The 27501-nt window shown below is 38.7% G+C and overlaps 1 protein-coding gene across 1 annotated transcript in view; it reads left to right on the forward strand.

The window, feature by feature from the left end:
- Positions 1–27501, forward strand: part of ntrk3b (neurotrophic tyrosine kinase, receptor, type 3b) — a 420803-nt gene that overhangs the window by 85000 nt on the left and 308302 nt on the right. The window contains exon 3 of the mRNA XM_041788625.1: positions 813–884. Within this exon, the coding sequence (XP_041644559.1) occupies positions 813–884 (72 nt within the window). The remainder of the gene's footprint in view (positions 1–812; positions 885–27501) is intronic.

Consider the following 27501-nt stretch of genomic DNA (forward strand, 5'->3'; position numbering starts at 1 on the left):
AGTTATAAGGTGCACACTGATGATGTCATCGGCGTTTCAGGGAGAGACATCTGTGATTAGAAGATTAGAAGTCATTACCATTGTAGCCCAGAATAGTGGTTCCCAAACTGGGGCGCTGGGATTTCCTGCAGTCCTTTAGAGGATTCCATGGGGTCTGTGGTTAAATGAGGATTATTGGTTTAATTTCACAGATTTTTTCACTCCTTACAAATTAACACAATGAGGAAATGTGAGAGAAAGCCTACGCTGTTCACAGGGTTTCACTCACTTTACAGCAAAGACACACAAGTTCACAAGTCTTTCATCACATGCTGCTTCAAAGTGAATTTTCATTTCAGTGTCAGCTCCGCAGGGTGCACGCATGTAGATTGAAGTTAAAGTAATTGGAACAGGAGAGAAACCGTTCAGATTTGTTACAGTGGACCGGAGGAAGAGATGTAAAAGATGTCTATAAATGCACCAGCGTGAGACCAGCATTTGGTGTATTTTGGACTGATTTATGTGCAGTTTTATTCAAGACAAAACAGTTTCTACCTGGAAATGCATCAAAGTATTGTGGGTACTCATATGAAGCTTTTAACATAAAGACTGGTATAAAGTGGAAAAGCTAGAATGAGGAAGAGAAAGGTATAAGTAGGATCAAATGTGAGTTAAACTAAAGAGAGAAAATGGGGGAACCAAGTCAAAATGGTTTTCATGCAGTTACATGATCCCAACTGTGATACTGTGTGCATGCGCCCACGCTCAGAGGAAAATACACATCTTTGTTTAGCTGGTGTCTTCACAGTTTCCTCTCTTTTTTATCATTTCAGAACTATCATGAATTGCAACCTGAGGGTGATCCAGGCTCGAGCATTTGCTCAGAACCCACACCTACGCTACATGTGAGTAAATATTCTATCTTTGACAGCCATGTTTCCCCGTGCCTTCATGAGATTTATTATGATCTGTGATGCCTGACAGCCTGTAGTATCTGGCTACAGATGAGTTAGTGTTGAGCAGAAGGTGATGCAGCTGATAGAGAATGGCTTGGGGAAAATTGTGGCACTGCCATTACTGTCGCTACAGCCACACATCTTAAATGAGACATCCATTATTTGCCTTGGATAATTGGATTCCTATCTGCGGAGGTTCTTTTGTGCTGCGACAGAGCGACACGACGGAGACGCACTTCCATTTAGTCTGAACTCACCCAACGAACAATTTGTCCAGGAGGCCGAGCCTTCACAGAGTCGGGCACAGAACAAGGTAATTTCTTTAACAAAGGCTGATGTGTCAGCCCATATGACAGCCTGTTATTCCCCAATTTTCAACGAGTAAACACGGTGAAGAACTCAGTCTCAGTCTGTTACCTGAACACTCTGCCATTTGCAATTTCCAGTTGTCAGCTGAGAGGCAGTTTGGTCGTTTTCCTCTCTTGTGGATTACAGCTGTTAGCCTTGAATCTGTGCACCTCAGACCTTAAGTGTGTGAAAGTTTGCGTGCCCGTATCATGGTTGCAAGGGTAAATCATTCCTCCATCCTTTGAAAGAAAGTCCTACTCTGATTATATCAATCTGAGCTGACTTTTAGGCATCTTAGTAAGTATGCACTCTCTGGTGTGGATTTGTGTGGCCGTATTTTAAAAATGTGTTATTTCTCTCTCTCTGTATCGAGTTAGCTGATAAGTAGGGCTAATTGAGCTTCTCAATATTTAACTAAAATGATTCAAATCCCTCATTCAGCCATATTTTCACTGCAAAAGATAAATTCTTTCAGACAAGACTAAAACACATAATGATGGTAACCTTTTCCTTTTCTTTCCACCTGACTTTTAAGAAACAGAAATGCTGGCAAGAGACCTAAAGAAGAAAAAATGTTGCATAAGCCAAAGAAAAGACTGGTAGTAATGGTGCTGTTATCTTTCCTCTTGCCTTGTGTAAACCATTGGTTTCCAGACATTACGTATTTCTGTAAAAGTGGTAGCATTGGCTCTCACCTCAATGCGTGCCATCTCACAAAGTGTGCCATGGTGTTTTCATATCTGCAGTGTTTGATGTAGTCGTTCTGAAACAATGGGGCATTCCCCCTTAGTCGTAGTAATACAGAGTAATACGGCTGCTAGTCAGTTTGAGTACAACTAATAAAGTAACAACTTTTTGAAACCCAGCTGGATCTTTGCACCACTTCTGATATTCAGGCCCTAATTAGCATGAAATAGCAATAGGCTGATATCACCCACCGTCTTGTTGCATCTCATCAACTTCCATCAACTTCTATGGATTCGACAACTGGTTTAACAACTTGTTTAGTTCCCTGAATTGGGCCCAACTCATCAAACCAGGGGGATTAATCGTTCTTATCACTGCAACCTTCACCTTTGACAAGCTGCTCTCTACTTTAACACAAGGTAACATAAGGGGGGAAAGGGCACAACTATCTAGGGCCCAGCTTTATGAAGGGGCTACAATTGATCCAAGCCAGTCCTTAAATGAAGTGGTGATTACCATTGTTCATTTTAAACCTAAACACTCATCATTACTTATTCAAAATAGACAAAAAAAATATGGATATCATATTTATTTTGCCTTTTTAAATATAAACCTTATGTCTGTTGGTAAATATAAGATTTTTTTTGTTTACTGTATTGTTGACAGCATGGACAAGCCCATTGAATCTTACTTTGAGGAATACGATTTTGGACATTGTGTAGGCAACAAATCTGCAACAGCCCTTTTCTTTGTCAGCTTCAAAAGCTCAGCTTGGCCCAGGACATCAGGGATAGACTCATGGTGCCTTCACATGGGGTTGTGATTTTCGTGTTTACAAACAGAGACTATAATAAGTCAAAGTTTTACAAAAGATACAAGTTACCAAAAGTCAAATAACCTTTGAACCATAAATCATAGCCACTTACTCTTTGTCCCTCTGGAAGACCCCCGTTTTGTCATTCTAATGATGCTATCCATGCCTTTGTAGCCCCTACAAAGACTTAGTAAACCTGGAACTTGGGTGACTCTCCAAAGCATGTAAAGATTAAATCCATGCCTGTAAACTACGTATTGAACGTCTTTTAATCATTATTTAAAAGCTATTTTTCAATCGTTTCTGCTGCTAGCTCAGCATTATTGTTTCCTAAGGTGGTTGTCACATGGGCAATAAGTTTCAGGCTGTTCCATTGTCATGTCATGCTTTTCCAAACAGTTCAATGTAAACACAGACTGGACAGCCTGAGATGCGTCCCTCTGTGTCTCTGTGGACAGGAACTGCTTTGAAAAATGGCCCATTATCAGCCAATATTACAAAGTGCAAGCACTTTTTTATGCAAATATGTATTTTAAAGACTGTTTTGTCAGAGAATATTTTTTTGTTTTTCACTTTTTGGTCCACAACAGATGGGAGAACAAGTTAGTAAAAAAAAAAAAAAATCATTATCTTTGAGTTTTAATTTTTGTTTAGGGGTTTGTTTTGTCTTAATAGTCCCTTAACATTTTTAAAATTCTAATGACATTACAGCAGCACTTGCATTCTTAAAGCCCAGGGTGTCCTGAAAAAGCAAGTTTAGAGCTTGATTATGCACCACAGGATTGATGTTTCAAGAACTTTTTAGGACAATAAGTTCAGGTGAGACAAAATAGTTAAAAAAATAAATAGCATAGAACTTAGAGGGTTAAGTCATGTTTGATTTAAAGGCCTAAATAAATTGCTTATTTCAATGTATACAAAGCAAAAACTTAAGTCCTAAATTGTTCTATTTCAAATAACTACAGTGAGACATCACATTTTAACGTTTTATTTCAGGGAGTAAAATCTGCTTACCCCACAGATATATGTTTTTACAGGCCCTATTTTCTCACATCTTGAAACTTGATTACCTGGACTGGTCAGGCTTTAAAATGAAATGAAATATTTTGACATTAAAATTACTTTTTGCTCTGATGTGAGTTTTTGCAGTACATTTCTGTGCTTCATGCTACATTTATACTCTCTTTAGATGTAGCCTATATGTGATGAATCACGTCCTTTAATTAGATCAAAAGATAGATGAAGTGAGAGCGGGTAGATCACTTAATTTCCCCTCTCCAACATGTAGGTATTTAATTTATAATCACCACAGGCCCCGCCTCTTACTGTCCTATCAGGCCTTCTCGTTGTGGCCTTCTTAATGGAGATGGTCGGTTGCTAGGTGACACTGAGGATGATGATGTCAAAGAAGATTAATTATTCTGCCTAAGCTCAGCCTCAGAAGAGCGACCTCATTGATGTCAGTGTCAGACAGGTCCGTTTAAAGTGTGGGCCATCAGACGCTCAGACGCTGGCTCCTTTGTGAGGAGGACTAAAGCTCCTCTCTTTGTCACACATCCAGGCTAAAGCAGACACATTAAAGTTATCCTTGATCCTACATGCTGTAAACCTTATGACTGTGATTAACCCTGGTTACACCCGCTTTTCAATTAAGATTCATCCACCCGGCGTATAAATAGACGTCTTTTTTGTATGTTAAGCTTGTGCTATGCTTTGACTCTAAACTGTGGTAGTCTTATCTTTGTGGAGGGATCATTACCAGGCGTTGCAGGAGATGTGTTTCTCTGCGTGTTGTGTATGAATGTGTTTACCCTTGCTGTGTAAAGAGATCAGATGGAGTCGTCAAGTGTACAGACATGAATAGCCTACACAGTGCATATATTTCTGTTATGAAAACTACAACGGTCAGCATGTCTGCTAACTTTCCTACTACTGAGGTAGCCAGTGTTACTTCAAAGGTCTGTGATGTTTAATGCAGTTTTTTTAGGGGCTGCATCTTCATCAGATCCACACTGTTGTATTTACTCACTGTATAGCTGGTCCTCACCAAGCAACAGCTCCTCAGATTTCCTCTTTTTTAAATTATATAACACACCTGCTATATGATATTGAGGTTAAAATGCATTATTAGTAGCATTACTGTTAGCCAGGAGTATTACAGCCTACCTCAGCTCTACCTTTACGTCTGTTTCTCAACCAAACATTAGTTTGAGACAGCATTTCTAACACAGTGACTGGCCTCAGTGGGGTTTATTACATCTACCAGTGGATGACAGTACTGAGACTGCATCAATCACACAGTCCATGGTCCTGACAGCTGTTTGAGGGGTCACAGAAACTATGAACCCAAAATCAGATCAGTTTTACCATAAGGTGCAGAAAAGATATTACTTATGTGCAGCTTTTTTGCCTTATAGCTACAAAACAAAGTGTTTTGGAAAGGAAAATAAATGTAATTCTATCTTGCCAAAGCAAAGCTAGAACAGTTTTTCTTCAATAAATTAATGTCCTATTTTCCTGTGGGATTTTTGTTGCGCTTTAGGACAAGAATAATGCCATTAATGTACCTCCATGTTTTAGCACGTTAGAACTTTCAATGGGACATGCATCTTTAGCATGTATGCTGTGCACAATATCTCTTTCATTATGGGCATACTAAAAGACCCTAAAGGTGGGGTTCCCAACATCTTCTTTAAAACTCTCTTTCATGCAGCTTAAAATGTGAGACTCCTCTAAACCAGGGGTTTTCAACCTTTTCAGCCTGTGACCCCACAAATATAGGTGCCAGAAACCGGAGACCGCCACTGTACCTGAATGAGGTTGAACACAGCCATGCACAATCAAGAATAGTCATGTGCAGACAAGACCATCCATAAAAGGGGGGTCAGAAAAATCATGGTGTACTGTAAAGTTAAGCTGTGGTGTCCATATCTTATTTTTAACCTGAATATAACCACTCTTATCAATAAATAACAATCTTTTTGAATTCATTTGTGGTGAATAGCCGTCTAAAAAATTAATCCCTTTTGTTTAGAATTGAAATGGGTTAAAACGGCTATATAGGTTAATAACAGAAGAAAAAAAATGGTGGAAATATGCTGAAATTGGATTTTAAAGTAGCAGAAATGGGTTAGAAGTGGCATTAAATAATCAAAAAGTGGCAAAAACTGCATAGATACTGGTAAATTGGGATTAAAAAGTGGCTTAAATGGCTTTAAATTGGCAAAAGTAGGAGGCAGAAAAATTGGCATAAATTGGTTAAACAGGCAAAAATGGGCCTGTCAAATTTTGAAATGTGGTCAAAATGGGCAAAAATGGGTGTAAAATGTGGTAAAAAAAAATGTGGTTAATAGAGACATAAATGGGTCTACAGAGACAGAAGAATTGGTTTAGAAGTGGCAAAAACAGGTAGAAAAAAGTTGTGCGAAGGGTTCAACATGGATTAAAATGGGTTTTAAGTGGCAAAAATGTGTTAAAATTGTCAAAAATCGTGGGAAAAGTTACAAAAATTGGTTAACACCCAACACTCAAAATGGCACAAACCAGTTCTAGAAATTTCCAGAAATGAGCACATCATCATGGGAAAAGCAGCTTTGCTATCCCAAGATAATGAGGTTAATTAGTCCACGTCTTCAGAAAACATCCATCATTTACTTTGTCACAATGGGCGTCTACCTGGAGCCTCATGCTCCAAGGGACTTAAGGTTTAGGATTGTGGTATATTTCTGGACTTTTCAATAAGTGGGACAAGTGTGAATTTAAAACCTCATCAATGATTTTGTTTATCCAAAAAGTACCTAGAGATGATTCTTGGCACCAACAGCAAGGTCCCAGACCTGCAGAAAGCCCCAAAACTCTCATGTCAAAACAACTACAGATAGATCCAGATAGATGTGTTGAAACAGTGGTTTGGTGCATTTTTGTGAGGGGTTAATTGCATGAATGAAATAATAAGCTTTGATTTGCAGCTTAAGAATACACATTGCACTGAACTGAGCCTGTATATTTAGGTTTTTATAAACTAAATCTTGCCTAAAGACATAATTTGAGTTATGATGCTCTTCTGAGAGGTGATCAGCACTATTGGGTATTTTTTCAGATTTGGTTACTTGCTTGCTTTGATTACTTTTAAAGCTAAAAATGAGGGCCTAATATTGGTCTCTGTCTGGGACCTCCAAATTATTAACCCCTCGCCCCCAGGGTTATTATGAGAAACAGAGGACCACAAATGTCCACTTGGGGCTTCTCTAGAGTGTGGAATTTTTTCCACTTTCTTCCTTCTGGGCAGATATTCAGGAAACCAGCTCGACAATCCACTTTTAGGTGCCGACCCACCAGTTCGAGCCGCTGTTAAGGTCTCAGGGTAATTTGTTAGTAAGACAGCTTGGTGCAACAAAGGCCGTCTGAGATTGATTCATTACAGGAGCAATGACCCTTATTTTAGCTTTGTTTCTTGTGAGAAAAAATGCTCTATGATGGTTTGAAAACCCTATAAACTGATGTTTATTTTGTCAAATGTGACAAACACTCATGTTGCATGCAGCACAGTTGTGTACAGATGTGAGGCTTGACATCCTACCAGTAAGTAAGGGGGCAGGGTGGTGCTTAGTAAAAGTCGATTACAATTGATCTGTACCATTTACTCTGTCAATTATTGATCCTGACCTCCAGTATTTCAGACACAAGGAAGTGCTCGGGCTCAATAATATTGTCACAATAACGTAAACCAATAAAAGCTTTCAGATCCATCACTTTGGGACACCATATGAAAGAAGCATTGCTGTTCCATCACAGGAAGGTCAGCATACAAGCAAAAGTACACTCCAGCTTATAAACGCTGTCAGGCTGCATATTCTAATTTAAACATGGTTCATTAGATGTGAGCTCAGCTATATTTAATGTCTTTTCTCTTTCTTCTCATAGCTGCTCTTGTCAAAATATTACTACCGTCATTACCAGGTGACCTCTTTGGGCAAACTTGATGTCATTTGAGTCTAAAATCAAGCTAATTAGAGTGAACCACAGCCTCAGAGAGAGCTTGGTAGTGATAAGTGGGATGCTCACTACCTGACGTACTGATGAGAGAAACACAGGGCATTTAATTTTCTGCTAAGAGAACTCAGACAAGAGTACGGGCAGAGTGACGTGAGGGTAAATATAAACTGTGTGAGGCATTACAAAGCTTCAGAATGGGATTAACTCTCCAACATTAAATCTGTGTGACATACACTCAGCACAAATATTTGATCAACTCTTAGAATTAATGTGCTTTCAAGACACAAACAAGAAACCAACAAAGTGTTCTATTTACCTTTAAACACCTACGCTGATGCTGCAGGGTTGACTGATTTTTAATTTATGTAACAAGCTGAGAACGAAGACTACATTTACCACAGACAGAAGCGGTTAGAGTCAGAGGTCACAACACACTTACAACCATATCATGGGTCATGACTTGGATGGGAATTGCTGCAGATCAGCATTGCAAAAATCTAAATCTTTGTCTAATTTCTTGTCAGAAATATCAACATAGACCTTAATTCAAAAACATGACTGTTAGTATGCTTTTCTGTCATGTTCTGCATGCGTGCATAAAGTAGTTGGAAGAAGTGGCGCCTCTTGTCACGTTAACTCTGACCTACATCGTGGTGACATTTCTCAAGTTAAAGGTCTTCTCTGTTTAACATAAGGCATGCAGCGGAGGAATTTGTGCTGTATGTATGGCTAACACGAGAAAGGCAAGTATAAAAAAGGCGTCACATACAAAACAATTTGGGTTCAGAGTCTTGCCCAAGGACACATCAACATGTGATTGCAGTAGCCTGGGACTGAACACTCAACCATCTGAATGAGAGATGACCTACATCCACTATTGATCCACAGTAGAGTCCAAAAAGCTTTTATATCTGTGTTAATAAATATGACGTGAATTATTTATAATGCTGTATGAATGAAAAGGTAATTATTCATTAATGCTGGTCTGTGCTAACTTAATTATGAATGACATGAATTAGTAAATAATGCTTTTTAGATGATGAGTCAACTGTTTAGTAATGCTTTCTAATGCTAAATAGTTATTATAAAGGGTTTTCTCTTTGTGTAAAATACTAATGAATTAAGGCCTTAATTGCTTGTATTGAGAATAAATCCTAGGCAATATAGCATGAAAATAAACAGAACAAAATATGAGGCTGAAGTAGAGCATACATGTGGGGAGTAAGAGTACCATCAGGCAGGAAGGAGGACTGACACGACCACTATCATGCTCTGGATGTCCTTGCATATTACCAGTAACATAGGAAAATAATCTGTTGAAAAAGTCCATTTAGTGTGAAGTGAGGGTAGGATGTTGTGAGAAGCATGGCCTGTGGCAGTGGTTCTCAATCTAGGGGCTGGGACCCCTTTAGGGACGTGAGACACTAAGAGGGCCTTGCCAGATGCCTTCCAAAACCCAAAGAATGTTTTTACATTATTCCAAATTGTATTTTTAACTCATTCTTTATCAAATGCATGCATAAAATGAGTTAAACGTAAATAAAAATGCAGCCATTTGGTGAGATTTACGCTAATGTTTGAAACACTTTTTTAAATGTCTAAAAATCCTTGAAATGTAAGGCTGTACATGACTATTCTCGTCTTAAACTATGTGTCAACCACCCTCATCTACAGCAGGGTTTCACGATCTCTGGCAACTTTATTTTGGGGATCAAACCCGTGGCCTAAAGTACTGTCTTGGTGGATAATATGGTTGTCACAGGGCCTCAGTTGTGCTTTGGATATCTCAGTGACCTGAGAACCACCAGTGGTCTTCCTCTTACAGCCTAACATTGATTTATTTATTTATCTATTGGTTTAAAATACAGAGACAATGCACATTAATGAACATTACTGTAAAATATGCCGGTTCAGCCAAGTTGGCTAATTTTCAACCATAGTCTCTGGGGCAGCTGACATGAGCACTACAATAATTAAAATCCATTAAAAACAGTACTATGCCTACTTATAAGAAACATTGATTGTTAGGTAATCAGTCAGTCTACAGTCTCACCTCCACCTGTGCCTGTCTACATCAACCAAGATGTCCAAACATCAATCTTTTCTGTGTAATATAAATGATGCTGTTTCAAAGGTTTATATGAAGTCATGTTATGACTATTCCTTATTATTATCTATCTGTAATGCAATCTTTCTGAGGTTAGCATTATCTGCACCGTTTATTGCAATTAATCAATAATAAAGCCTCTTAATAATAAGTTTAATTTGTTTAACCAACTGACAGCACTTATTTATATTTTAGTCAATACAGTGTCCTTTTCACCTGAAAAATATTTTTTTGTTGTAGGGGACAGATGTGCAATACCCTGCAGAACTTTTTAACATGTTTGGGCCAAAATTTGAAGCTGAAGTAAGACGCAGATGTGGCAAGTAAGCTGCCTTAGACCACTGTTAGGTGGGAAGGAAGATTGACACAAACCTGGTCATCCTCGGGATGTCCTTGCATATTACCAGGGGCATGGGAAAATAATGTGTTAAAAAAAATAACCAAGTCCACACAACAAGGGTGGAGGAGGGTGTGAGTAAACACAACTCCAGTACTGTCCGGTCAGGCGGTAGGGTTGCCACAAGCAACTGGTCATCCTACGGATATCCCAAAAAACACTGGTGGTCTCCAGGCATATCACCAGGGCTGTCAACCCCCCCCCCACCCCCACGAGGAACTGGTTGTGGCACATCAGGCCCTGTGGTGAATCCTTAGTGCCTTACATGCCTAAAACATATGCACATGACTGTTGATGTTGATTTTTTCTGAAGAAAAAGATCCTTCTTTCATAAAATTGAAAGGTATTTTGTATCCTGTTTAAATGTAAATGTAAAGTGAATACCCTTTGTAAGACATGAGTTATACAGAGGGTCTGGTTTGGCTCTTAATAGCTGTATATCGAGTAGCATATCTGAATTTAATAATTCAGTAGGCAGAGCAATGTTCAGACCTATGATTAGGTGTGAGCATTAGTAACGTAATCTTTTGATATAAAATATTCATAAGGAATGCAAATCTTACAGTTGGGGATTGGATTTTTCTAAGTTTATTAGCTTGATACTAACATATAACACATACATGTGGTGGAAACTGCCATTAAGGGGCTAATAGAATTAGCATTTTGATCAATTCTAACCTTTAGAAAAGAAAATAAAGTCCCTAGACACCTGTCCCTCATTGATGTCACAGAAGTAAATGGGAGAGGATGAAACAGTTCCTTGGCTATAAAAGGAAAATGAAACATCATCTTAGTGGATGAGTCAAGAATACAAAGATAACAAAAAACTGCACAGCAGTGCAGGGGCTAGCACTGTTGCTTCACAGTAAGAAGGCTCCTGGTCCACTCCCCGGTCAGGGCCTTAATTTGTGGAGTTAGCATGTGCTTCCTGTGCATGTGTGGGTTCTCTCCACCAAAGACATGCTGTGTGAGTGTGCCTGTTTTTATTTGTCTCTGTATATAAGCCCTGCAATTGGCTGGTGATTGGTCCAGGGTGTTCCCCACCTCTTGCCCAATGAAAGGTGGGATTGGCTCCAGCCCCAGCAACTCATAGATGGATGGATGGATTAAATCTCTTTAATTGTTTTCAGGGTAAATATGGAAATGGAACTGACTGCACTGTTCTCCTTTAGTAAGAAAGGAGTTCATACTGAGTTTAAACAAGATAACACAGAAGAATTTGGCTGTAGGAGCAGAAATCATCCTAAATCATCAATCAAACTAGGGGAGAGAAATGTCTTTCCTAATTTAACCAGTGTATGCAAATAATTCCCCGAAGTTGGAACTAAGTCACGTTGCTAAAATTACACCTTGTTGTGATATCTGTGTTTGTCTGAGCAGCTCCAGTGCTTCTGCAGTAGATCCCATCTCAGCCATAACTGTGTCTTAGAGAAAGAGAAGCAGCCCCGAACCTCTAAAGTACCATAAAGGGACATTAAAGAAGCGTTGCTAATATTTGAACAACCTTTGCAGAAAGCCACCAACTTTGATTAAAGTAGACTTTTTCTCTCTCTTCCTAAACCTGTGGTTTCTTTAGTCGGCCGTTGTGATCATTAAAATAGACTTTAACTGAGTTTTATTGTCACTGAGATAATAAAGAAGAACAGTGTTATGTTAACACTGATACAGTGAAGTGAAAAGTGTCTATGTCAGAGCATTCATGGATGTTTGGTCACCTGAACTCAACTGTAGCTGTCAGTCAGAGAGGAATTTACTTCCTTAATACCATCTGTAGCATCTTACCTCCTACAGGAGTGTACTAGATCATTTTGCTGCTATAACCACAGGGTTTATTATGGTTTCTTAATGAGAGACTTAGATTCAAATGGAAACAATACAAGATGGTATGGTACGGTATGGTACGGTATCTTTCTCATTCCATGTCTGTTTTTTTTTTTTTTTCTTTTTTTTTTTGCACAATTCCCAAACGCTGAGCTGTCTCCAGGAGCTTCACTCCCCGACACAGAGACCAACACAGAAACTCACAACTAAAACCAAAATAATAGAGCAAGTAGCCAGAAGGAAGCTCTGAGTGAAGCTTTGACTGTAGCATGTACCCTTTTTCATGTCCCCATGTGATATTTGGTCATCACAGCCCCAGCCTATCATCTCATGTCTCTCTGTTTTCCTCAGTGCCTCTTTTTCTTCCCCAGTCCTGAGACAGATTCTACCACTAACATTATTGTTATAACGCTAATCATAACATTGTGTCCCTAATGAATGCTCCGTCTAACAGAACTGATCAGTGCTCCCTCAGGTTTGCATACAAGCAGCTGACAGTCCTGCAAGCTGAAAGCTGTTAAACTTTAACAGTAAAGTCCTACACCAACTGTAACTTCAAAAAGTAGATAGTTTCTTCCTCTTTTGGCAGGCAAATTTATTTATCTTTAACATGTCATTTTATGATATTAGACTGATGGAGACACTAGATACAACTGATATTGGCTCTAAAGTTTTTTTTTTTTAGGTTTAACTGTATCATTTTTGTCAGTACAGTTTACAGATTTGTTTGCCCTTTGACATCTAGATCTGTACTGAAATTGCTTGACAACAGTGCTTGTGACAAAATGTTTCTGGAGAAGCATGCCTCCAACTATTATTGAGTTATTGGGTTCTTATGTTGAAATGAATTATTTGTGCCTCCCTAAAACCCTTTCGAACAACTTTTTCCTGTCCATTTTTCCCACTTACAATCCATCGACACCTTTTCACTAAATTTTGCCATTTTAAACCCATTTTGCCACAACTTCTTTTCATAATTTTTTTCTAACTTTTTCATCAGTTTTACCCACGTTAATTCCCATTCATACCTTTTTCCCCATTCATTTGCCACTTTGATCACACTTTTATTACTTTAAAGCTATTATTGCAACTATTAAAATCCCATTTCACCACATATCCACCATTTTTTACCACTTTGAACCCATTTAGCTACTTTAAACCCATGACTGCCACTTTAACCCCAATTTTGCAACTTCTATTTCGACCACCTTTTCTGTCCATTTTGACCCTTTTTAAACCATTTTTCTACTTTTCTGCTCACGTTTGCTACCTTAAACCCATTTCTGCCCCTTTTTATCACTTTTTCCATCATTTTTTCCACATTAAATTATGTTTTGCTACTTTCAACCCATTATTGGCCCATATGAAATCCTATGTAACCACCTTCTCCTTACACACTGTACCTCTTTCTTTCCACCCTTTGTGCACCTTTGATAACACTTCTATAACTTTTAACCCATTATTGCCACTATTAAATCCCATTTTGCCAACTTGAGCCCATTTTGGCCACTTGTAATTCCATGTCTGCCAATGAAACCCATTTTGGCCACTTGTAATTCCCATTCCACCACCTTTCTGCCCATTTTTGCTACCTCAGCCCATTTTCCCACTTATAACCCTATTTGTAAGTCAATTTTTGCAATTTTTTGTCAATTTTTGCGTCGTTACCCCATTCTGTGCCTTTTTGTTACAGTTATTCTATATTTTTCCTTTGAAGCTGACTCAGTTTCTTCCTCTTTTTTTTCTTTTTTCTTTTTGGCATTCTGACATTTTTTGCACATTATTGCTTAGAAGTCTGACTTGACTTCCCAAATTGTTTAGTTTAATGGGCCTATTCACATTGGGCTGATATCCATCAGGCCCCGATCTGGCTGGGCCCCAGAAAGCTCTCGCCTTTATCCCTCCTTATGGGGGACTTTTATTCTAGGTACAGTGAGGTCTGCTTAAAGGCCCTGCCATGTCAAATAACCCACCTATTACTTCAAGCTCAAAATGGAATTGGTCAAAAACTATGACAATCAATAATATCATCCTCCTTTATTTAAACAGAAGAGGGATTCAGTTAGAATTTCGAAGGCCTTGAGGCAGATTTTTCTACCTGGAGACAACACAGGTTAGATCTGATTGGATAAAAGCTGTGATTAAAAAAAGCTGCACTGGAAACTGCACAACGGAGGAACACTGTATTCTACAGTAGGATGCAGAAATGTTTCACAATATAAACCATGCTTATGAATCTGACAGTGTCTAGGCCAGCAGAGCAAGCATTGCTGGCCTGTTATATTTATGGTGACTGAACGTTTTTGTGATGTACCATTCTATAATTCATATCCAGTCCAGCCTTTAAATGTTAAAACAACAGCTGTAATCTCACACGTCTGGAGCTGCTGAAGGTTTTTGAGCTCCACGTCTTCCCTCCTGCATTTTAACCATCTCACTTATCCCCATACAGGGACATGGTCTTGTGTTTTGTTGCTATGGAGATTTATTTTCCAGGAATTAATTGTGTTATCTCAGCATGATAATAAGACTGAACTCACTTAGCATAATTATTAAACTGTTATTGTTTATTGCACATTTCAGCCAGCCTCAGCCTCGCTAACAAACACTTGCACAGTTAGGGGCGTCTGAGAGGAGATGATATGACCTTGTTGTGTTTGGTCAGACAGGCAGGGGAGGCATGCCTTTGGAAAAATGGTCACACAGAGCAGGATTATGCTCCAGTAGTTTAAAATGCACCACTTTAATATGAGCGTTGGAAGGGCAAATGTATTTTCCTCCAGTATTCTCTATGGTGATATTAGCCAATCTGATCAGTAGTCGTTGCTTGAACTTTAAAGGGAATGTTTTTGGCTTAAACAGACACGAACATCGTCTTTTACACCTGTTTTTGAAACTATAATTTAAGGAGATAAAACACAGGGCGAGTTTTTCTGTTCCTTACTGTCGGTCCAAGATAAGGCTCTCCTCATCTTTGAGGCTTTTCTCCCATAAAAGTCAGACACTAGCAGTAAGTCACGTTGCCGGTCTATAAGTGACTAACTCAAACACTGTCTGTCAGGCTTTTCAAGTGGTCATGATGATTTTTTTTATCGTGCAATCAGCATTTTTGAAGCTTTTCAGCAGCTCACCATGACATTCTTTGACAGCTGTAATTCACTGATGATTGACGGATGATTGTGTCTCTTCTCTGTATTTTTCTGCCAAAAAGAGATGCCGAGTTGGACTTTCTCCACTTCTTTTCACTCTTGGGGAATTTATTTCTTCATTTGCAGAAAAACTATTGTTGCATAAGTATCATAAACTCTGAAAGTAAAAATGAAGAAAACTATTAGAGCTGTTGTACAGTAATTATCTGAAGGCAGACAATGACATGTTGTTCAGCTCCCCGGTCAATGCTCAGTGTGGAGACTGTGAGGTATGCACAGAACAACAAGTCTAGACAGGTGCACCAGAGGTGTTCACATGCAAAATCAACCTCCAACCACACTGTATAAGTGTGTTGATCAAACTTTAAGAAGTTCAATTTACTACGAATTCAGCTGTATTAACCTGTTAACATGCAAGTCCAGTTTAAGTTGGACTAGAATTATTAAGCTACTAATACCAGCCAGTTTTGGTGAAAACCTTCAGGTATCCTCAAGAACACTGAAGTTGAAGGGCCAGCCTTGACCTTTCAGCGACAATGACCCTAAAGTAAAATATACCGAACATGATGGAGGAGGGTTTCCTGGTCCAGTGGGCACTTGTCAGTCACTCTTGCTTGCAGTAAGTCAAACCAGCCTAATTTGAGTGGTATGAATGTTCAGGATGAGAGTTTGTGTGTGAAAGAAGAGAACATTATTGTGGGGAGAAACATGTATCTTTAACAAATTTACTGTGGTATTTTATCAGGGGTATGTAGACTTTTAGAGCCATTCTACTTCCATTTTCAGTTAGATCTAACTTTTTTTTTTCATTATTTTAGTTTTTGTTATTTCATACAAATCAAACAATACAGACAGACAAAAGATCAATTCCTTTTGAAAACTAAGTTAAATGATAACATAAATGTAGAAGTTAGGACACATCAATTTATAACACAGACAGGCCTACAGTATCTATTTCTATAGATGTGTGAATTTATGCAATAATGAATATGAGATATATTTTAAACACATTATACCACAGACATTTCATGAAGATTCTGAGAAAAACCCTTCATCTGAAATACCTGGACATCAGTAAATCCACACTTAAATAAATGGCTGTCAGCTGTCAGTGATAAAGTGAGCTAGCCAGTTCAAAAGAACAGTATTAGTAGTGCAGCATTAGTTTTATAGAATTATCCTGCCCAGCAACAGCAGAAATGGAAAATCTGATAGGATAAACTGCTGCTCTTGTTCATTAACCCTTTATAGGCCAACACAGACTGAAAAAGACTTGTTCTAGGGGGGTCATTTTCTCAGATACGTCTTGTTTTTATATTAATTGTACAATTATGAAATTTAAATAAAAGTTAAACTGATTACATTTCAGATATAAATCTTTCTGGATAAAAGTGTTTTTTTTTTTTTTTTTTCGCCTTTTTTGGCCCAGTACGTTTAAATTCGTAATTGTATTCCACAACACATTTTTAGTCCACTGTGTTAAAATGATATTATCTAGCAACATTAATTCAATTAATTCAGTTTCCATTCCCAGAGACAGAGTAATTTAGTTGTTTTTTTTTTTTTTTTAATGGAGTGAAGCAGGAACAATTGTTGACATAGATGGATTTGTTTATTGTGTTTCTCTAAGGGACAAGACAGTTCCCCTACTTAAACCCAACCAAACCCTGGCTGCACTGACCACATGTTAATGATTGTTCCATGTCCAAAACAATACAGAGTCATGTTTTTCAGCCTTATTTCTTTTCTTTTCTTTTGACTGCTTGGTCCACTGACTGAATTATCATGTACTTGACAGCCTCATTATGTAGATTGCATACTGTGTTGCATTTAAATTGGGGGCACTGTAGGTCCAGTGGTTATTCTGTACACCCCGTATGAAGGGAGCGTCATCCTTGAAGTCTTGAAGTAGGTGGGTTTGAGCTCCTTTCCTGTATTCCATCCCCCACTCTCAGTATCTCCACCCAGTCTTCTGTCTCTCTAATAAAGGCATAAAACATACAAATACATCTAAAAGCACAAAGGAAACCGAGATAGTCATGTTTTCAAGCTTAGGGCCATGAACCAAGCTGCCATGTTTGACATGTTGGGAGTGAAACGTGTTGAAATAACAGCTGAAGACAGTAGCTGACTGCTAGCTTGGTTGTGACCTGTCATTTTTCTGCCTCTCTCTTTGATCCCTCTGTGTGTCTGCAAGAAAAAAAAAGAGCTTCCCTTTTTTTCTGTGATGACATTCATCTCACACACATTTATCCTGCACACAAAGCACCAGGTGGAAATAAAGTCCATCAACAAAGGTGCCGCTACAAGGTCTGGGGCTTTCAAGTCATTTGTGCCACCGCTGGGTCCAGTTTTGTGTTTGATGCTGCTGGCCGACCGGGCTTTGTGCGCTGCGCTTGTCCCAGTCTGTGTCAAATTAAAGGTCAGCCTCTGGATGGTGAGGCAACTTTCTCTTTATTCCAGTACAGCCGAGGGAGAGGCCCAATAAATCTGGAGGGAACGTTGTCACCGGGGAGTCGGAAAGGTCATTCCCCACCGGGAGAAGGAAGTGGAGACTCTCCCTCATTAAATCTTCCCGGCTACGTGTATTTTTTTTTAAATTCCTAAATGTCACATTCATACTTGGGTCAGCTAGCCTAAGACCACCTTTAATTAAAGCTCAGATTATTCAGTGTTTACCCTATCGAGGCTTTTAAAAATCGCTTCTGCATTCCTTCAAAATAGACTCCCTTTTCTCCCTCCCGTAGAAGAGCTTCTCCTTTAAGTTTAGCGGTAGATTTTACCCAGATGACACCTCCAGTCTCTGCAGAGTTCATCTTCAACAGGAACATAAAAATAGAGCAGGGATCTCCAAGGTGCAAATGAATGCTAAGCTTGTGAATGTAACACACTCTGTGTCAAGCGTGTTCCAGTCACACTCATGCAGCTAACTGACTCTCTGACCCAGAAAAAGCAGGGACGATTCATCGCATAAAGCTGGAGGTCATTTTAAATAAACATGGTGCAACAGCTGGACTCACTGGCAGCTGAACTTTGCACATTTTTCTCTTTTAAATGAATTTTGCAGCCACGATGCTGCCCTGCAGGTGAATTCTTAAGTGTGTATCAGATGTTAGCTTTTAGCTGGTCTCAAAGAAATGAAGAACAGATCTAAAGGAAAATCTAATGACACCGTCGCCCTTCACTCAAAACCACGTCGCAGCAGTACTTAGAAAAGTGGTCTGCAGACGCTGTGGAGAGCTGCCATTTTGAAGCCCAGACTGGCTCAGTGATGAAATTTGTGAGAAAGTGATGAGACAGATTTTCTCTTACAGCAGAGCTTCGTTAGAGATGCTCAGTCGTACTGAGAAGCTTTAAGGGCGACTGTATTAAACGGTTTGAATATAAAGCAGCCTGATAATAAGAAACAGCATCCAAGCTGAACTTATCTTTGCTAAGGAAGATGAATAAATGATTTTTTTCTTAAAAAAACAAATAGGAGCAGGGTTTAGACTTTAATACCTAAAAAATTCACATGCTATTGCCAAAGATGTTTCAGTCTGTCAGCGGGTTTCTTTGAATGTTTACTTTCCTTTACAATGTATGACTGAAGATTTAAGCTAAGCCTTGTAATGCCAGATTATTATCATGAAAACCATTTGGAGTACACATGTAGGGATTTGGAAAAAAGACAATAAGCCTAGTTTATGCATGTCTTTTGTGACACGTATCACAAATTAATACCTCCTTAGAGAAAAGTGCAGTGTGTGATTGATTAGAAATGTAAAGACCAGGCAGAGGAAGCCACTGAAAACTATCCTCTCAGGAGGAAATTATTCAATCTGAATTAGGATTTCTGCAAATGACAGATATACAGAATAATAGTTCAGCTTTGTTTGCAATGCCGTAAAAGGGAGCTTCATAACATGAGTCAAGCATACATTTATTTAACAATTGGCCTGCAATGATTTCTGTGTCTTAAATCATTATGACCTGTCAGCTGCAATATTTGTGCAGTGCACTCCTGCTGCATCGTCCTTTATCCCATATCTTTGTCAGTGCACTCACCTTAATCAACTTTAAGCCCAGTTCAGACCAACTATCTGAGACATGAGTCCATTTTAGACACTGCTGGGTGCAGCTGTCTGAACTGGGCTGTTGCAGAATGTGAGAGAAATCATTCATCATCAGTCAGGCTTTTAGCTGGTTTATTATCTGGGTTTTCAGATCAGATGTGAGTCTGTATTTCTCCTGAAGGACGTTTACTTGGACTCTTTGTGATGTTTGACACAAAGAATTAATCACTGCAACGGCACTAAAACATGCGAGACATAGTGGATCGTAGCATGAGGAAGAGTGAACACTTAACAGTGCGCCCATTTTTGATGAAACGGTCTGTTTATCTCCGTCTTCTTCTCATGATAATACTTCTCCTGCCTGCACTGCTCCTCCTTGTGCCTCTGCTTTTTTCAAGGTTTGCTTGCGAATTCTGAGCAAAGGATTTGATTGGCCAAGTAGCGTCACATGGGATGATCTGTGCTGTCAAGTCAAGAAAAGCTGTGCTTTTTCATATCAAATCACACAGAAATTAGCATGTTAATCATTTATAATGCCGGGCCATTAAAGGGGAACTGGCCGTTAGTTGCTTGTGCGGACCACAGCCCCAGCCGTAATACAAGGTCTGGCCATGGTTTGACTTCAGCCTGTAAACATTCCTGTCCACTCTGTGAACTCTTCACGTACGCAGGACACACAGGGCTTAACTGATAATGAATGAGAAATTAAGGCTGGAAAAGCTGAATTTGTCTTAATTATTCTCAGGAGCAGCTAAGTTATGACAAGACTGACCTTGCAAAGCATTTTTGCATTTATATATGCAGTGAAATTTCACTGCCATGATGGGCAGGAAGCCTGATCTTATCAATATGATAAAAATGCAGGGAAAATATAGTTAATGTGCAACATTGTCCCTCATGTGGAGATAGATTGATTGCCAGTACATGCAGAAGAAAATTACTTTACACTGAGTGACTGTGAAAGTCTCTGCTATGGAAATGACGCCTCTTCAGTTGCAGCAGTGTGAACTGGGAGGCTTTTAGAAAGTTGCAGAGTGCCACGTCACAACCAGTTGCAAGTTTCAAATTTACGTCAGGAATCTTTGGTGTGAACTTGGCTTAAGCGAAACTTCCCCCTCTATGTCCTCTTTGCTAAAACTGCACTCATGTTTAACCTCCTAAGACCCTACATGAACATATGAGGACATTACATTTTGGCTTTCCTACAACATTGGAAAGCTCTGTTACTGGTCAAAGAGCTTTAATGTGTTTGATTTACCGGGTCATCTTAAACTTGAGCGTTGTGTTAGTTTAGGAGATTTCAAAGCTAGAATTAGGGAACATTTGACCAGTATGTGCACATGTTTTTTTCTGTTGAAAGCTGCTGATTTGTAGATTTATGTAACCTTTTTTTTGTCCTGTTTACTGTCATGTGCGTGAAACTTGTGCTGCTGTCTTGGCCAGGACTCCCTTAAAGAGATATTTGTATCTCACTGGGAATACTCCTGGTTAAATAAAGGTTAAATAAAAAAAAAATAAATTGTAATAATTTCTGCTATTAGAATTTTTTAGATAGTTGTAAGTGTCCATTGGAGTTTAAGTGATTTGATTAACATACTGGGATATTTTGTTGTTTGAATTTTGGGAGGAATTTGCCTGGAAATGATCAGGTACATTTGTCAAAATTTAGAGGGTAAGAATTTCACTGGAACATTTGGGGAAGGTGCTTTGAATTTTTGGCAATTTTCGCAGAAATTTGGGAAATTGTACACTTTTGGGAATTGGATTGGGAATTTGGGGGAGGGGCTTGTGCTATTAAATTTTCAGGATTTTTGAAGGAAAGATTTCATGTTTCAGTCATTTTCATGGAATTCTTTTTGTAATTTTCCTAAGAATTTGCTTGACACTTAAGGGTGGATTTTCTTGAAAATTTTTCAGGAATTTGCATGTAATTTTTTAGCCTTTATGATAAGGTTTCACTGAAACATTTGAGGACAGTCTAAAAATATATTGATTATTCATTTTTATGTGAGACTTTAAAAATATGTTTTTGAAATTTCACAGAAATTTTTGGTAATTTCTTTGGTATTTTTGGGAATTTGTTTGGATTGTTGAAAGTAAACTTTCCAAGAAGTTCTTGTTCAGAGGACATCGCTATCATTAATGTTTTGAACAAAAACATTGTAGCTGGCTACATATACAACTATTTCAAGTTTACAAAATGTAGAGTATGTCTAAAAGACAAGTCTGTTGCTCCAATACAGTCATGTTTTTATCTGCAGGCTTCCCTTGGATTTAAACAACTCTGGTGGGCTTTGGTGTTTAAGGGCAAATTTGAGTGCAAACAAAGTGCTGACTTCTCCTCTCTTAGACAATGTTTGTTGACACACATAAGGCAGTGAAGCTGGCAATGGTATTGAAAAAAATCAAACATAAATATATAAATAAATATATAAATATATAAATAAATAAATAAATAAATAAATAAATAAATAAATAAATAAATAAATAAACAAATAAATAAATAAATAAGATTTTAAAAATTACAATAATTTTACTTGATTTTGTGCTGGTATGACTCTGCTAGTGTCCACTGCCCGTTGTTTGTTAACTCTTGGGGTTCTATGATCACACCAGCGTGATTTCATCATGTGCTAAGTTTGTCACATGACAGCTTGAAAACAAAGCAACATTTTGCATTGCAATCACTTTGTGTGGAAAGCAGGATCTTTAAGCTTTCTTTCTTATTTATTTATTTGTTTAATGTCAATAGGCCAAGTAAACAGGAAATATGATCTTTTGAATTTGATATAAAAATGAATGTTACACATAGGGGACAGTGGACCATGCTGTACAGAACTGGTATTTTTCCATAATTTTAGCAACTTGTATTTTCTTGAATTTTCTTGAAAATGACACAATATTGTTTAAAAAACATTTTTTTAAATTATTTTTTGTGGGGTGTTGTGTTTTTGGATGCCCTATATCTAAAACAGTAAATTAAACTAGAAAAAAAAAAATAGTTTTCATTTTTTAAAGTTGAGGTAGTTCCAAAAAGATTATACCAAACATGAGGATAGTACACATTTTCTGAGTGATTTATTTTGTCAAAGGAAAATTAACCAAATGGCATCATAGCCAGTGGACCTCTAAGGGTTAACTGTACTTATGGACTATGGTAGCTGAAGTCCATGGCTAAAAATTAAATAATGACAGCGTAAGAGGCTTACTAACAAAAAATGTACTGTCTGTTGTTGGAGCTGGTTCAGTCAGTCAGCAGGTTTCTTTGAATGTTTCCTTTAATTCAAAATGCATGACTAGGTTTAATGCCATATTATTATCATATGCACCATTTAAGCCTATTTTTTTCTGAAAGGAACTTGCAATATATGATTGATTCGAAATGTAAAGACCATGCAGGAAGAGTCATTATAAGCATCCACTATTATGCTGACATCTGCTCTAGTCCTCCCAGGAGGAAATATTTCCATCTGAATTTAGCTTTCAGCTAATGATAGTGATAGCTACAAAATAACAGTTCAGCTGTGTTTGCAAAGCTGTAAAAGTGAATGCAGTGATGTGGGCTAGCTTAAATGTTTTGCCTCTGTAGGCGTCATAGCATGACTTTTGATTCTTTAAGAGATGCAGAGCGGCTGTTTATTTCTCCCTATCCTGTCCTCTCTCTATTTAGCTCTGCTCTGGAGGAGGACTTCCTCCTACACTCAGGCTGTAGCCTTTAGAGACCGACGCTGCTCATTCCAGAGAGCCTTCATTTCCATCAAATAATATGTTTGCATCTTTAAACTGCGTGCTTCCTTTATAAATGGACACTACATGCACATAGCAGCGTTGCATGGCAGAATCTCTCTTTGAATTGACAACATTTCTGCAGAGATCTCACTCTGTGCAGCTCCTGCCCACTTTGCTCTGTGTGGCAGCGTTCCTGCTCTCCGAGTGTGTTAAATTGGAAGTTGGCGTAGCTCTGCGGGTAAAGGTTGCGTGGACCTGATTCCCTCCCACAGGCCAGCCTGCCGCTCCGCTCTGCCAGGGCTGGAGCCACGTGACTGTGGGAGAGCGCTGATGGGGAGGTGAAGGGCACTTCAGGATCTCCCTCTAACATTAGACTTCGTAGTAGACCGCCCCCACTATTTTTTAAACAGCTCACCACCCACATTGCACCACATGAAATCATTCTCTACTGTGGGAAATCATAGATGCACCAGCTGCTGTGTTTCTGTTGTTGTAGGTGAATCACACTGGTGTTTGATTATGCAGACACCAGCTTGTTTTGTGGAGAGGGGGTAATGGATTTTTCAGTATGGAAAAGGTGATGTTTTCACCCCCCAAACAAAAAAAAAAAAAAGGAGCTGTTACTCAACAACAGAGAGGAGCACATTAGACGCGCCAGTTAAACAGGGCGTATAGTGGAGCTTATTTCCCAGACGTGGAGGTTTGGGAAAGCAAACAAAGCGTTCAAATTGAATCTGCACATTCATAAATTTTATACTGAATCCAAATTTACATTCCATCCCCATGCTCCCATGCTTGGATGTGCGTGCGACTAATCTCACTGTAAATACAAACACGGAGGCATGCCACCTTCTGATAGGGGTGTTATGGAGCATGGTATCTGCTGGCTGTGTGGACCGTAGGGAGAAACGCTCGGCTGCTCACCGGCAGACTATCTGACACAGCTTGACCACTGGGACACTTGCTGGTTGTGAATGGAGTGCATCAGTCCATGTTCTCAGTCTGCACTGGATGCATTTTTTTCTATAGAATCAACTCCACAGGAAGGCGCAGATGTGCAGAGCTCTGTTGGGCAGGATATAACATAGAAAGACGTTTCACTAGGGCTCTGTTAGACAGCAGAGCCTGTCAGACATGCCAAAGGACCTGTGACTCAATAAAAGACAGCCAGTCAAATCATGAAGCTCATATTCATGGAGCGTATATATGGAGCAGCTGTTAGAGATTCAGGAGTGAGGACAGTCCAGAAGGGTCTTAAAATGACATCTTTATAAAGACGAGTAGGGGGCAACTTCACTGGATGGCATTCTGATTGTATGACGCCAGATGTTAAAACCTACTTGTTTGATTGAATATCTCAGTTAACACTTTTTGTGTTGAATTAAAGGCCTTGGGTGCAACTTCAAAAGTGGTTTACCAGCATGATTTTTAAACTATTGTCTGAAATAGAGTTTAAAAGACACTCTGTCATTTCTAGATCCAAAATAGGAGGACGAGAGCAGCCAAAAAGTTGAACTCCATTTCCAGGCAACTCCTGATGCCTGGCTAAATATTGCTTCTTGTTTAATACCATTCATGCTTTAAAGGTCACATATTTTACCCCTTTGAGACAAGTTTATATTGGTCCCAGAGGTCCCCAAGACATGCCTGTGAAGTTGGTTGCTGAAAAAAATGATCCAGTATTGGATTTTAGTATGTCTTAAAACCCCTCTGTTTCAGCCCTCCTCAGAAAGAGCTGTTTCTGTGTCTGTGGCTTTAAATGTTACTGAGCTGTCTGACTCCGCCCCTCTCAGGAAATGGATGTGGCTTAATGGATGTGGCCCTCCTGATCCCCCTCTCAGCTGCCAGCTGAGGGGAGGATCAGAAGAGAAGAGCAGAACTTTCTTTGAAGCAGGGAGGGCCAACCTGGGGGCGGTGCTGACTCCCCACATGACATCATGAGGGGAAAATCTGAGAATGGTTTGTTTCAGCGCATTTTCTGAAAGGTGGGGAAAGAGAGGGGGGAGGGAATGGATTTATCTGTTCTTGGGGGATTATGGACAGGCCAGGGGCACATATTTTTCCTGTAAAAGCCTGAGAAAGGGTATTTTGCATAATATGTGACTTTTAGTTTTCTTTTTCATGTGTAGCAAAATTGACAGTAAAACCATGAACACACATGTAAGAGGACACGCATGAGAAGACGGCATATAAGAAGACGACATCACATTAGCGATAAAACAAAAATAAGAAGATTAATAGCAGGTAAAAAGAGAGGGGAAGGAAGGAAACTTAAAAAGAAATAAAGGAAAAATAAAATTAAATGAGAATAAATGTCAGATGATATTAAGATAGCAATGGGAGGAAAAGTCAAGGTTAAAAGCAGTAAGAGCAACAAGATGAATAAAATAAAATAGGCTAAATGAAGTTTCACATAAGAGCAATTCTGTAAAAGTGAGTTTTAAGGAGTGAATTAAAAGATGTTACTGAGTCTGTTTATTCCTCGGTAGCTGCGCACGCACACTTCGGTAGCAGCAACAACATCACGTGTTTTGTTGATAGGCCCATAAAGATGTGACAGACAGAACATTTATATGGTGTGTCAGGTTAAGAGACCCATTTTTAAATCCCACTGGTGTTTAGGGTTACCACCAGAAGCAAGCAACTTCAACATACTGCAACTTCCAACCTTGTTTAGTTGCAATGATGTCTACACTCTGTGATGTGTATTTGAGTGTTTGTTGAAGTAATGTAGCATGAATCTAATCCAGTTTTGTTTTTAGTGGCAGGAGTGGACTTTTGTGGACTATTTCAACTTGACATCGCGAGTTGTTCCTTTAATTTGAACTATGAGCTCAGATAAAGTGCATCAGGGTTGCCTGAGTGTTTGCTTATCTACAGACTTTTCCCAGAATGCCTTTATGCACTATGAGTGAAGTTACTGACTCAGTCCTCACCTGTGGGGAACAACTAGTACATTATAAGTAAGACGCACAGAACTATCTGGGAGTGTACTTTCTGGATCAAACTCACCTTTCAGTCTTTTACTGTAAGAACAACAGTAGGAGTTTGTAAAAACAAACAAACAAACAAAAAAAAAACAACAAAAATGAGACTTGTGTTAAGTTAAAAAACTGAGAACAGCTATTTCAGCTCTATTTTCCTCAGTTTGAAGGAATGTTTAGTTGTAAGTAAACCCAATCACATTAAGTATTTGTTGTCCATATACTCATCTGACAATCAACCCTTAATCTGCAGAGTTCTCCAAGAATGCCTTTGGAAATAAGACCCCTTTGCATCATGAATGAAGTTACTGACTCAGTTAGAGAATTTCCGTCTATGGGAAGCAACCAAAATACACAATCCATGTTAATACTGAGAATGATGGAAGTGGACTTCCTGGTTCAGTATGCAGCTTTCAGTTGTTGCCATTTGTAGTCACTTAGTTGGCCTACCTTGAGTGGTATAAATATTTAAGATTAAAGGTTGTGACAGAAATAAAGGAAAAACTGCAGGTCATGAAGATGTGTAACTTTGCGAAAAAACGTAAGCATGTTGCATTGAGTTGGATTTTAACATTTTTTCACAGTGTAGTTCAAACTTAAAAAGTGAAGTTAACCCAATATAATCGAGTTGATAAAAGTAAATACATTTGACTTAAAACAATATATTGTCATTGTTAAAAAGAAATTATAATATGCTGAAATTATGAAAAAATACCAGTGCCAGTCATGTACAGCATGGTCCACTTTCCCTTATATGTAACATTAATTTCTATATCAAATTAAAATGATCATATTTCCTGTTTTACTTGGCCTTTTGACATCAAACAAAAACTGAAAGAAAGCTAAAAGACCATGGTTTCCACACAAAGTGATTGCAATGCAAAATGTGGCTTTGTTTTCATGCTGTCATGTGACAAAAGTAGCGCATGATGAAATCACGCCAGCATGATCGTGGACCTCTAAGAGCTACTGGAACAGTGTTGATACACCATGTTTGTTTGAGCTGGGAAAACTTGATTCCATCGTGTGTTACCACTTGAAGTATTTTTTTTAAGTTCACCCAACTATACTCTTTTTTTTTTCGGTGTTTAGTCCTGGGCTGCATGGCTATAGTGAGGGTAATTCATTACAAGCTAGCTGAGATATGTTTGTGAGGTTACAAACGGAAAAGAGAACTGAAAGACTGACAAAGAAAAAGATGACTTTTTAAATGTATTTTGCTGCAAACCTGAGAAATAACTTGAGTTAGAAGACTTTCTGCATCTGGTGAGGCTGTTAAACATGAGACAATAATGATAATGAAAATGGTTAAAATAAATCACAACATGTCACAATCCATCTTGAATCATGGATGATCTGGAGTGTAACTCTTCCAGCGTCTTGCTTAAAGATCAAATTTTCTGTCTTAGCTTTATCCATCACTCTTCATGTTTGCTTTTTAGCTGAAAACTCGCTGCCAGAGTTACACACTGCTGAAAGG

This window comes from Cheilinus undulatus, linkage group 1 (genome assembly GCF_018320785.1).
Source record: "Cheilinus undulatus linkage group 1, ASM1832078v1, whole genome shotgun sequence".
NCBI classification, from domain to species: domain Eukaryota; kingdom Metazoa; phylum Chordata; class Actinopteri; order Labriformes; family Labridae; genus Cheilinus; species Cheilinus undulatus.